The sequence below is a fragment of the Leptonychotes weddellii genome, chromosome 9, assembly GCF_054177405.1.
Source record: "Leptonychotes weddellii isolate Sample4059 chromosome 9, ASM5417740v2, whole genome shotgun sequence".
NCBI lineage: Eukaryota > Metazoa > Chordata > Mammalia > Carnivora > Phocidae > Leptonychotes > Leptonychotes weddellii.
The window spans coordinates 90735728-90749516 of NC_138377.1; the positions used below are offsets into that span (position 1 = coordinate 90735728).

A 13789-nucleotide genomic window follows, 5' to 3' on the forward strand; every position below is an offset into this window, starting at 1 on the left:
GAAACCAAAAAATTCACATACATAGGAATCAGATCTTCCAGACACAAACAGATGTTGTATCTTTCAGAATCCTAAACAAAGTTATTATTTGTTACTCTACACACCACACAGGATAACTCACTAATACCTGATTCTCACATTTGCTTTTTGATAAAATTAGTCTGTTCAAAAGAGCTAAAATTTTATCTAAAGTGTATAAATACCATTGTGTTTACATGGAGGGGCTCAAAACACTTCACAAAAATAGTATAATCATTTAAGAAGAAAATATGTCAACTGGCACACAAAACATGTCTACCAGTGAAAATAATAAATAATCATTTATTTTCATCCAATTGAGGTAAATAATTTATGGCAATAATTAACAATTACAATTATATATTATGTATAATATGTACATTTTTATACAATATAATTAACAATAATAATTGTACCATAATAATAACAACAACATGACAATTATGGCAACAATTAGCAAGTTGCTAAATAAATTTTTAAAAGAGTAATAAGGTTTTCAACTTTCACAGACTCCTTCAACTCAGTACTTAAACATGAGATTTTCACATTCCCATTTAGCTTCTTCTACTTTGTGCTGTATCATCATTAGTGCAATAGTGGCAAAAGGCACATGCAGAAGGTAGTTCTATCTTGGCAAATAAAGCAGGTAACTTTCCTTTCTTATTCTGCATTTTACCTAACCAATGTAGAGCTCAATAAAAGAGACGGGATAAAACTGGGAAAGCCTGGTTTTGGGTGTGGTTTTGTTTGTTTGTTTGTTGATTTGATGTGGACATCCGCAGAGTCAGAGAGTATCCAGATCCCGGAAAAGTAAGCTTAGGTGGACAGATGTCCAGCCTTTCCCTAAGGCAAAGTCATCATGGAATAAGAAGACAACTTATCACGATCTTAATTATTCAACTTCATGACATAATTCCTAATGTGTGTAAAATCATGAATCAATAAATTAACAATCTTTAGCACTCCCCTAAGATTGTAAGCTCCATGAAGTCATTTTATAACTTTCAGAGTAACTTTGATAGTAGGCATTCAGCAAATATTTGTTGAAGGTATTGTTCAATCTCATAAGTGATTTTCACTTAATAATGAAAAAGAAATTTGTGTATAACCTACCACATAAAATGATATAAATTTTAAACCTAACACTATAAATATGTCTAATACTACCAAACTAGTACATCAATTTAAAATAGTAATTCAATTCCATTTTATAAATTAATTTACTTAGCTGAAATGAATGGTGTATGCAAATGAAAATAATGTGCTGTAAACAGTTTTTGAGAATGTAAAGGACCATGAATATTTTAGAGTTACTTAATTGTAAATCTGGCCCATTACACAAGTTTAGAGAGTTATGGTTGGTGGCATTTGTGAATTTACTATGCAGTCACCTCTTCCTATAAAACCTAAAAAGAACAAAAGGAGAAAAGGAAATGGGTTCATAAAGTACAAAAACAGGCAAGTGAAAGGTATCCAATTTTCCACTCCCTTAGTTACAATCAAATTTTGGAAGGGTGAAAACCACCAAATCAACAGTACAATACCTACTTCAGCGTTTTCACATTCTGGTTAGGGCACCCATTATAGCTCTCTCTTTAGACAGTGATAGTAGTTACAAAGTGCAACCAAAACATTAAATGTTGGTGAGCACTTCTTCGCTTAATTAAGAAATGCTTTTGTCAGCTCCTTCCTTGAATAAAGGGGTTATTAATTCAAGACTAGAGAACATGCTCTGACGGTTTCTCTGTGGGAATTATGGTTGTACATATGTTACAGAGAATTGGCTTAATTATTTCAATTAATCAAACAAAATTCCCACCAAATATTTGATACAACAAATTAAAACACACATTTATACACAGAGCCTTTCAAAATCCTACAACAATTCTGCACAATTTTCAAAATAATAATTGCAACAAACCTTAACAGGAGAAATATGGAAATGTTCAAAGAAACTAAGAACTGACATATCAGTCATCGAAGTCTCCATTAATTCTGTATTTAGAGCATCAATATCTTGTTGGATTAACTTTGTCTGAAAAAAATGAAATGAAGAATTAGTATGTTGATTTTTTTTCTCTAATTAGTTCAAAGAATGGCTGATTTATTTTTTTTTGTTTATAATTTTCCCAAGAAATAAAAATTGTTACCCGTTTTCTTTCAGCTTCAGGGTCAGTTGTTGGGGTAAACAGTGCAATAATAGCTCCTAGAAACCCCTGATCAACTTTCAAGGCCATTTCCTGAATGAGGACCATAAAATACCTGAGGAAAAAAATTTTTTAAAAGACAGAAAAGGGTTTCTATCAAACCTTGTAATTTTCAATGTTAAACTTTGATTTTGGCCAGAAGTCACAATAAGATTTTACTCCTTCATCTCTTAAAAAAAGTGTTACGTTAACAAGACCAAAGTATCCTTAACTGAGATGTTTTTTTCTTTTCCCATTCAAGTTAAGGTTTCACTAGAAGTAATACTGCTGTATTGATACTTAGCATTTAAAGTCCCAAATCCCATATTTATCATGTTACAGAAGACACAAATACAATTAGATGATATAGCATGTATTATTCCATTTTTAAGGGCCACAGCAATTGCTTTCAAGAGCACATTTCACAAATACATACATCATTCATATTTCACTGGCTATTTTATATTCTAATTGGAATTACAAAGAGGAAAAGTGGTTAAGGAATTTTACACTTTAAAATATAGAGGGACTATTATTAAGTTTCAACACAGAAAATTACTTGACCAAAAGTAGATTCGTATGTTAAGGTGGAAAATAAGTTGGTTTTTTTTTTAATTTATTTATTAGACAGAGACAGACACAGCGAGAGAGGGAACACAAGCAGGGGGAGTGGGAGAGGGAGAAGCAGGCTTCCTGCAGAGCAGAGAGCCCGATGCGGGGCTTGATCCCAGCACTCTGGGATCATGACCTGAGCCGAAGGCAGATGCTTAACGACTGAGTCACCCAGGCGCCCCAGGAAAATAAGTTTTATATGGAAGTCAGCCTCACAAGAGTGAAATTTATTTTCAAAGTAGATTCTCATTTTAAATTCCTTTAGATAAATAGGGGAATCTTTACTTACTTGAACTGTAATACTTTACTGTATTCATTAAATCTTGTGATGACACTCACATCAATGAAAGGTTTGGGCTCTAAGAAGAAGAAAGAAAAAAAAAACAGGAAAATACAATCAAGCTTTATACTAGATCAAAATAATGTCTACTTAATTTTTAAAATAGATGTCTCGATTTTTTCGGTTTTTTCTTTCTTTCTTTTTTTTTTTTTTTACCTGAATCCAAAGCAATAGATTTTGGAGGAGCCACAGGATGAAATACAACAGGAAACACTGTACCTGGTAACTGACTATCAACCTTAAAAAAAAAAAAAAAAAGATTTCAGCAGGATTTAAAATAATGTAATAACTTTTACTTTTAGAGATAAGAGGTTGCTAATTTTATCAGAATTAAATATCTGCATTGTATATGTGGTGCTATTAGAAGTTTCACTTTAAATCTAAAATTCGTACATATGCCAGCAAGGGCAACCTTTTACATAAAGGAATATTTAATATCCTCATCAGTGCATTAACACTGTGCAACGTACACACTATTAATCAAAATATTTGTGCCTATGGATCATGTGAGATTTTGACAGCTTATAATTTAAGTAAAATGTAAGTGGAGACTGGATATGAAATTAGAAAGAAGAAAAAGAATAAAAATGTCCTAAGTAGTATTTAGTAGTTAAAAGGAAGAGAGGAAGAGAAGCAAGAAGGGAGCAAGCAAGCAGACAAAAATATTCTCTGATGTTCACTCCTGTGTAGAATGACGAAGGAAAATCTTATTTGGGGATCCCATGAAAAATTCAAAGGAATATTTAAAAATAACAATTTCAGTGCAGGAAAATGCTCTTGCAGGCTAACTGGCCAAATTAAATAGTTTCAACAGTCACAAGCTCTTTGGACTTGGATGCTAAGTATAAAGAATCCACAGGATACATGGGAGAAGGGGAATAAACATAGAAACGAGAAGAAAAATACTGTTTACAACGTATGCTAGAGTCTTGTAGAAAAAATTTCATACCCAAGTTTCCCAAAGTGATCAGATATACTTATTGAACTGAAAACGACAATGTTACCTGAAGCCAGTACAATTTGGCTCTTAAACTTCTCTGGTGAGGAGACTGCTTAAATTCAATCTGAATCCCTGATAAAAAATCTCGCTTTATTGGGCAATGAACAGGGAGGCGCATTTCCATGGGAACTTTATCAAAATTGACCTGGGAAAAAAGCACATATGTTTTTGATGACTTGGTATTAGCAGGATAGCCCATTTAAATATCCATTTACTCACAAATTGACAGGAGAAAACATTTTAATCTCTAAGTCTCACCAAAAGATCTGCCTTAAGGTGATCTACACTTGAGATCTTTGAAGCAGAATCATCACTTTTGCACAAAAATTATGAGGAAAATAAGAAGAAAACTGAGGAAATTTTCAATTATATAAACTGCAGTGAAAGAAAATAAACCATGCTTTATATTTTTTAAAAACCTCAATAGTAATGAATAATTTGGTAACTCTTAAATTTCGTCTTAACGAAGTTAAACAATGAATAGTTAATAGATTATTTATGTCTGACAGTTTGTTTTCATTTGAGCATGGCCAACATTTACAGGGATGAGGGCTGGGGTGGGGAGCATATCTGGTGACCAAGGCAAACCCAACCATTAGATACCAAAGACAAAGAATAACTAAAGCTGTACGACTGAACCAGAGCACATGAGAAACTGCAGTCAAGCTTCTGGGGTCTTCTTAGGGCAAAAGTGACCTTCAGCTGCAACACTGTAAGGGCCTGAAGAGAGTACACCTGTATTTGTGACATCTACCCAAGTCCAACAATCATTCACATTTAATGAACTTAATTGAACGGGTTTTCTACAGGTTTTTCATTACTGAAATACATAATTTTGCACAGACTTTATTTACCAATATATATTGGTATCAATTCAAAACAGAACAAAAGTTTCAATAAGCAATATTAATTTCTGCATAATCTTACTGAGAACAAGTTCCATGAAACTGTCTTGTAAACAGAAGAAATTACAAAAATGCAAAAGAGAAACATTTATTTAAATGTTTCACAGTATGATTCAATAACATATTTTATTTATTTATTTATTTTTATTTTTTTTAAAAGATTTTATTTATTTATTTGACAGAGAGAGACACAGCAAGAGAGAGAGCACAAGCAGGGGGAGTGGGAGAGGGAGAAACAGGCCTCCCGCCAAGCAGGGAGCCCGATGCGGGGCTCGATCCCAGCACCCTGGGATCATGACCCGAGCCGAAGGCAGACGCTCAACGACTGAGCCACCCAGGCGCCCCTAATAACATATTTTAATTTAAAATGTACTAAAGAGTATCAGTCATGTCAATCCTACTAACAAAAGTTTATTTGCTAATAAATAAATTAGTTTCTGCACACACATTTTTACTTGGACAGTAAATTTTCCTTACTTATTATCCACCAACAAAATACATATATAAAAATAAAAACAAAAAAAATTTGGTATACCTCAAAATTATTATCTAGTTTAATCCATCCGTGGTCTTTTGATACTTGATATTTTTTATAGGACTGTTCCAGCAACATTATCTGCTTTTGACTAAAAGGCTTCCATTTCTGTTTTGGTTTCATCTCCCAAACAACACCAGAACTAAAACAATCCACAAAGAAAATTAAATTAGGAGTATATATTAGGCTTGCTGGAATTGTCATTCAACTTCAAATTATTACAACTATAAATCTCCTATGAAAATTATACAAGATTTTTTTTAAACAGCAAAAGTACATAAGGAAAAGGGGCAGGGGAAATGTTCTATCACACATTGACATCAATCAATCAAGGAACTCGCAAACTTTTTATAAAAAGCCATATAGTAAATATTTTAGGTTTTGTGGCTGAGACAAAACTGAGGTTATTACATAAATGCTATTTAAATAACAAGAGAAAAAAATTGCACAAATTTTTCTAATTGATGAAATTCAAAATATAAAAACAACTGAGTACAAATTTTAAAAATACAAGTCTATTAATGAAAAAAACATATTTTTTATTTTTTATTGAGGTATAACTGACATGTAACATTAATTTCAGGTATACAAAATAATGATTTAATATTTGCATATATTGTGAAATGATCATCACAATAAATCTAGTTAACATCTGTCACCATACATACTTACAAAAAATTTTTTTCAACAAATTAGGAAAAGAGGGAACTTCCTCAACCTGAAAAAGAACATCTACGAAAAACCTACAGTTAACATCATACTTAATGGTGAGAAACTAGATGTTTCCTTACTAAGATCAGCAACAAAGCAAGGATGTCTACTCTGACCACTCCGATTCAACACTGGGAAATCCTAGATAACGCATAATCTGCCTCTCAACCTTTTATCAAGAAGATAAAAGGTACACAGATTAGGAAAGAAGAAATAAAGCTGTCTTTGTTCTCAGATGATATGACTGTCTATGCGGAAAATCCCAAAGAATCAATCAACAAAATTCCTGCAACTAACATTTCAAGATACAAAATTAATATACAAAAATCAATTGCATTCTTATATATCAGCAATGAACAAGTGAAATTTGAAATTAAAAACAGTAATATTTATATTAGCACCGGAGAAATTAAAAACTTAGGTATAAACAAAATCTAACAAATTTGTGCAGAATCTATATGAGGAAAACTACAGAAGTTTGATGAAAGAGATCAAAGATCTGAATACAAGGATCTGTGTACATGCGTATGAAGACTGAATAATGTCAAATATCCGTTCTTTCCAAGTTGATCTATAGCTTCGATGCAATCCCAACCAATATCCCAACTAACTGATAAACTAATTCTAAAGTTTATATGGAAAGGCAAAAGACTCAAAATAGTCGGGGTGCCTGGGTGGCTCAGTCATTAAGCGTCTGCCTTCAGCTCAGGTCATGATCTCAGGGTCTTGGGATCGAGCCCCACATCAGGCTCTCTGCTCTGCGGGAAGCCTACTTCTCCCTCTCCCACTCCCCCTGCTTGTGTCCCCTCTCTCGCTGTGTCTCTCTCTGTCAAATAAATAAATAAAATCTTAAGAAAAAAAAAAAAAGACTCAAAATAGTCAACATAATATTGAAGAAGAAAAAAGTTGGAGGACTGACACTACATGACTTCAAGATTACCACAAAACTACAGAAATCAAGACAGTGTGCTATGGGTGAAAGAACTGACAAACACACCAAACGAATAAAGGGTCCAGAAACAGACCCAAATAAATATAGGCAACTGATTTTGAAAAGGAGCAAAGGCAATTCAATGGAAAAAGGACAATCTTTCCAACAAATGGTGACAGAACTGAACATGCAAAAAAAAAAAAAAAAAAAAAATCAATCTAAACATAGAGCTTACACATTTCACAAAAACTAACTCAAAATGTATAAGTATAGACCTAAATATCAAACACTAAACTATAAAACCCAGCAGGTAACACATGAGAAAATGTAAGTAACTTTGCATTTTTGTGACTTCTAAAATACAACTCCTCAAGCATAACTCATGAAAGGAAGAATCCACACTGGGCCTCATTAAAATTAAAAACCTCTTCTGTGTGAAAGACACTGTTAAAAGAATGAAAAGACAGCCAGAGACTGGGAGAAAATATTTGCAAAACACATATCTGATAAAATACTGTACCTCAAATATACAAAGAACACTTAAAATTTAATAAGAAAATGAAAAATTAAAAAATGGGCAAAAGACCTGAATCTCACCAGAGAAGATATTCTGATAGCAAATAAGCATTTGAAAAGATACTCAACAGCATACGTAATTAGGGAATTGCAAATTAAAACAATAATGACATATCACTACATCTCTGTTGGAGTGGCCAAAATCTGAAACACTGACAACACCAAATGCTGACAAGGACATTGGGCAATGAATGCTCATTCATTCATTCTTGGTGTAAATGCAAAATGGTGCAGCTGCTTTGAAAGACAGTTTGGCAGTTGCTTACAAAACTAAACATAATCCTACCATAAAATCCAACAATCACACTCATATTTACCCAAATGAATTAAAAACTTATGTCTACACAAAAACCTGCCTACCAATGTTTATAGCAGCTTTATTCATAAATGCCAAAACTTAGAAGCAACCAAGATGTCTTTCAATAGGTGAATAAACTGTGGTACATCCAGACATGGGATATTATTAAGTGATTTATAAAAATGAGTTATCAAGCCACAGAAAGAACATGAGGAAACTTAAAAAAATATTGCTAAGTTGGGCGCCTGGGTGGCTCAGTCGTTAAGCGTCTGCCTTCGGCTCAGGTCATGATCTCAGGGTCCTGAGATCAAGCCCCGCATCGGGCTCCCTGCTCTGCAGGAAGCCTGCTTCTCCCTCTCCCCTCTGCTTGTGTTCCCTCTCTCGCTGTCTCTCTCTCTCTCAAATAAATAAATAAAATCTTTAAAAAAAAAAAATATTGCTAAGTGAAAGAAGCTTATCTGAAAAGGCTACATACGTATGATTCCAGTGATATGACATCCTGGAAAAGGCAAAACTTTAGAGACAGTAAAAAGATCAGTGGTTTCCAGAGGTTCAGGGGGAGGGAGAAAGGGAGGAACAGGTGGCACACAGGTGATTTTTATGACACTGAAACTATTCTATAGGACACTGTAATGACAGATGTTACTCATTTCTCAAAACCCACAGAACTTACAACACTAAGAGTAAACTTTAGGGGCGCCTGGGTGGCTCAGATGGTTAAGCATCTGCCTTCGGCTCAGGTCATGATCCCAGGGTCCTGGGATCGAGTCCCACATCAGGCTCCCTGCTCCTTGGGAGCCTGCTTCTCCCTCTGCCTCTCTCTCTCTCTCTGTCTCTCATGAATAAATAAATAAAATCTTTAAAAAAAAAAAAGAGTAAACTTTAACTTAAACAACATCAACACTGGACTTTAGATAATAATAATGTATCAACACTAGTTCATCAATAGTAAAAAATGTACCACGCTATTTCAAGATGTTAATAATAGGGGAAAGATGCAGGGCATATGGGAACTTTGTACTTTCACAGCCAATTTTTCTATAAACCTAAAACTGCTCAAAAAATAAGTCTATTTTTAAAAATTATGTAACTGATTTATTTTTCCTCAGTACACATCCCCACTGAATGTGTATTAAATGTGTACTGCCATCAGAAAAAAGATAATCAAGTTCTTTTAGATGAATTTTTAAAAGTCCTTACAAGTAAAGACCAATCTGACAAAATGTAATAACGTATGTAATATTAAAGTAAAAATAAGTTACATCAAAGAACAACAAAGTGAAGAAACTGAATTTATAGGACTTAAAAATTATTTTCATATTTAGGTTAAAAATACTATAATATACTCAAGTGTATAACCAAGAGAATATATTACTCAAATATACACAAATATATTAATATTATATCAATGGATGTATACCCTTTTTAGAACTCTTAATCTGTCAGGTGTTGCGTAAAGCGTGTTACATATGTGATATTTTTATTGACTTAATTTTTTACTTTTACACTAAACATGATTATTGATAGATGATACATGGTAACATGTTAACCATTCCACCCATCAGCCTCCAAGAAATGAAGGAGTCTTTTACCAAAGTTAGTGAGATTTAAAAAGTCAAAATAAATAAATTCAAATATTTTTCTTATACAGATACAAGCAGAATCAGAGAAAATAACTGGTTCCATCACTATTTAAAAGTTCTAAATAACCACCCATTAAAGACTATGTACCTATGTCAAATATTGCCTCCTCCATGAATGTTTTCTCCAATTTATCTGGCCCACTCTTGTTGGCTTCCTCTAATCCAGGCCAGTTTCTTCAGCCTCCACTGCACAAAACAACTTACTTGCTTCTATCTCTGTACTGCCATTGCACGTATATATACTTCTGTTATTATAATTCATCAAAAAAATACATACCAAAAACAAAGAAGCAAACCTCTTTCTTCCCCCACCAACTGCTGATGAGTACAGTAAGTGCAGAGGCATTATCTTACTCATCTTTCTATCTTAGGAGGCTTTTCAACTAGCAGTGAAAAAAACTGTTCGTAAGTTATGCTGAAAGAATACGCAATACATCAAAATTCAGAAAAGCTGTTTACTCTCATTAAACTTGGTATTATCAACTCAATGCTTTTTAAAGATTTCTGATGCCTTTTCTTCTTCCGTACCTGGTTATCCCAATATATGAAACTTCCTGCTTGTTTTCATTGTTAACCAGGGAAAGCCCAAGACTGTGGAGAGAAAAGGTTATTTCATGATCGGCCTGCTCCATTTCTTCTGCCTGAAGTGCTTTGGAAACCAAGGCAACATCATCAGTGAAAAGCAACACTCTCTGGCGCCCATCTAGGAATGATACCCAGTGTATCTGAGTATTTGCATCATAGGGAAACTGGCCACATTCATCCTGGGGAAAAGAAAGACTTTATATTAAACCCATAAGCGGTTAAGTTTTTATTACATAAAGTTAAACTACAGTAACTGAGAACAAGTAGAGAAGTTTAAAAAGCATGACTATAAATTGGAAAACTAACCATCAAAATGACATAAATTAACTAAAGTCATAATCTATTTTAAAACATAACTCACCGATGTTTTCAAACAATAACAAACACTAATAGTGCTTAATTTTTTTTTGTACCCTGGGTTTGACTGCTCAAAGAGCACTCAGCAGGAACAAGAGTATCCTGCAAGGGTGCTCAGTGTCCTAAGACGCTTACTTGTCTCCAAGATGGAGAGGTTCCTAAGTTTATTAGAACAGTAACCTCACGTAAAACTAACCTAGTTTATTTTTATGTTTTAATAACTTACAACACTGCAAATATTTATATAAGTCACATTATATAAAACTATGGTTTGTACTTAGTGTGCACTGTTTTGCAAAGCCTTCTTGGCTGAAGGTCTCAGCACTAAAAATATGATTGATTTGGTCAGTGTTTTCAGAGACTGAAATAATGATTTCCTCCTCATTCTGGGCTTAACATAAATATAAGACATTTCACCAAGCAGTACAAGTACCTACTATGTGCTTTTCATTTCATGCTTTCTTGGGAAAAAAAGCAAATAAAGGATTTATCAAGAGCATAGGAACAGCTGAGTTTTGTTGCTGTTTAACATCTATTGCTTTTTTTTTAATTGAAGTATGGTGGACACATGATGTTTCATTAGTTTTAGGAGTACAACGTAATGATTCAACAACTCTACATGTTATCCTATGCTCACCACAAGCACAGCTACCATCTGTCACCATTCAAGGCTATTACTGTACCATTGACGATATTCCCTATGCTGTACCTGTCAACCCCATGACTTACTCATTCCACAACTGGAAGCCTGTACCTTCCTCTCCCTTTCACCCATTTTGCCCACCCCCCACCTCAATCTCTGGCAACCACAAGTTTGTTCTCTGTATTGATGGGTCTGTTTCTGGGGTTTTTTGTTTGGTTGTTGTTTTTTAGATTCCAGTGTGGTATTTTTCTTTCTCTGACTTATTTCGCTTAGCATAGTACCCTCAAGGTCCATCCATGTTGTCACAAATGACATGAACTCATCATTTTTAAGACTGAGAATGATGAATTCATGCCTTCTTTTCATATCATCAAATTCTATTTAAAGGTTTTTGCTTTGAATTATAGTTGTTCAGAAATTAAAATCAACAACTTTGCTTTCTTTTTACTTCTGTTTGCCTCCTAAGTCCTTAATGCCTCTTCATGCTTGTAATGTTCTGTGTTAGTCTGGTTAAGACATACCTTTGGTAAGTAGCATATAGTTAGATACTGTTTTCTAACTTAATCTGAGTTTTGTCTTTAATAGGAGAATTTAAACCATTTTCATTTACTGATATAATTGATGGGAAGCATGGTTTAGTGGAAAAAGTCCATGGACTGTTAAGTCAGATAGACCTGGTTTTGAATTTTAACCAGAAGTTCTGAATTCCAATCATAAGAATTAGTGATAATACGCAGGAAGCGTTAACACAGGAGACAGATTCAATAAAAGGTATTTGCCACTTGTTACATACTTCCTTAGGTCTCCTTCCTTTACTTTAAGGGCAAAATTGTCTTTATTTTCATTTTCTCAATTGTTTTAAAATCCTCTTACCAATGATTTTAGTTCCACTCATTAATAGGTTTTTAAAAAAATGAAAACTTTAATCTGTACTTCTGTAATTAAAATTTAAGATTAAATGGTATATTTATGGTATGAACAGAATATGTTGCTTCCCTACTCCCTTTTACTTCATTTGGTTGTATCTTTTTATTTCACCATGCATTCTTCTATTTCATAGCTGTTACAGCTTTATAACTTAGTTGAGGATGCGAGACACTAATTTGGAAAATTTCCTGTGGTCCTCCCGTAGTAAAAAAAATTTCAGGGGTATAATCACCTGATTCTATGGGATAACGCTACATTTTTCTCCTGAACTATTTTTTTCATAAACCCCATGTTGCTGTTGTTTTTGTTTTTGTTTTTTCCCTGTTCATTCACACTTAATAAGGAAAGATCTGTTCAGATCTAGTGTTTGCCAATAACGTGTGGATTTTCTTTGAATTCCCTTACCATGTCCACCTGCCTGAGTGGAACTCCCTTCTCAGATCAACTTAGCAGACAAGGGAATGGGCAACAGCCCTGCTTCTACCTCAGTTTCCAGAATGTGGCAGATTATGTGCTGACTGAGGCACAGTTATCTACTTTTCCTACTGGCTGGTTCTCGGATACCAAATAGAAGAGAAACATTAAAAACCACAATCCCCACATACACTATTCCCAGATTCTTCCTGAATCTGCCTCAATATACAGATCTGAACATCCTCCTCCAGGAGGTTCTTCCCACTTTCTCTCTAGTGTCTATATACTACCACTGGGTGTTGTAGTTACTGAGCAGCATTAACTGTGAGGAGAGGGGAAACAATACCAGCACAGTCAGGGACCTCTGCTAGAGCTCCCATGTCTCTGAGCCAAGAAGCTAAGAGGATCAGGGAGTTTAAGCCTCTGTACCATTTACAAACCTTGAGTTTCGGTCTTGTAAAAAGTAAAGCACGAGCAAGCTAGTATAGCTCCATCAAATTGTCATGGTGAAAATTATTCCAAGAATCTCGTAACGGAGGAACTATCAGTCTAATTTTTCAAAAGTGGGTAAGTTTTTATCTCTTTTATGGGTATTTCAGAGGGAATATAGGAGAGGATAATTCAGCCACTGTTGGCCAATTACCATTTTAAAGCAAAAGTCAGTAAAGCTTTTTTAACAAACTGGCATCATCAGACAGTGGAATAGGACACTGTATGAACTTTTCATAATAGGTTATATTTCTACAGAAACAAATGATCTATATTGCTAACACAGGAGCAATTCCTACGCTAGAGAAAGGCTGGTAGGTGAATCCTTAAGACCTTCCCAAAGTTTAAGAGTCTAAGAATAACATATTTGATTAAATTAGCTACCTAAATATTGTTTCAATAAATATTTCATTAAATTTCTTTTTTTTTTTTTTTAAAGGTTTTATTTATTTATCTGAGAGAGAGAATGGGAGACAGAGAGCATGAGAGGGGGAGGGTCAGAGGGAGAAGCAGACTCCCTGCTGAGCGGGGAGCCCGATGTGGGACTTGATCCCGGGACTCCAGGATCATGACCTGAGCCGAAGGCAGTCGCTTAACCAACTGAGCCACCCAGGTGCCC

General features: G+C 34.3%; 1 protein-coding gene across 2 annotated transcripts in view; it reads right to left on the bottom strand.

Moving 5' to 3' along the window:
• The window catches only part of VPS13C (vacuolar protein sorting 13 homolog C), a 178369-nt gene that overhangs the window by 25460 nt on the left and 139120 nt on the right, over positions 1 to 13789 (bottom strand). For both annotated transcript variants that reach the window (XM_081831199.1, XM_081831200.1), the window contains exons 65-71: positions 10284 to 10519; positions 5597 to 5738; positions 4161 to 4301; positions 3313 to 3394; positions 3106 to 3175; positions 2169 to 2280; positions 1940 to 2053 (exon numbers count right to left, since the gene is read on the bottom strand). In XM_081831199.1, coding sequence (XP_081687325.1) covers positions 1940 to 2053; positions 2169 to 2280; positions 3106 to 3175; positions 3313 to 3394; positions 4161 to 4301; positions 5597 to 5738; positions 10284 to 10519 — 897 coding nt within the window. The remainder of the gene's footprint in view (positions 1 to 1939; positions 2054 to 2168; positions 2281 to 3105; positions 3176 to 3312; positions 3395 to 4160; positions 4302 to 5596; positions 5739 to 10283; positions 10520 to 13789) is intronic.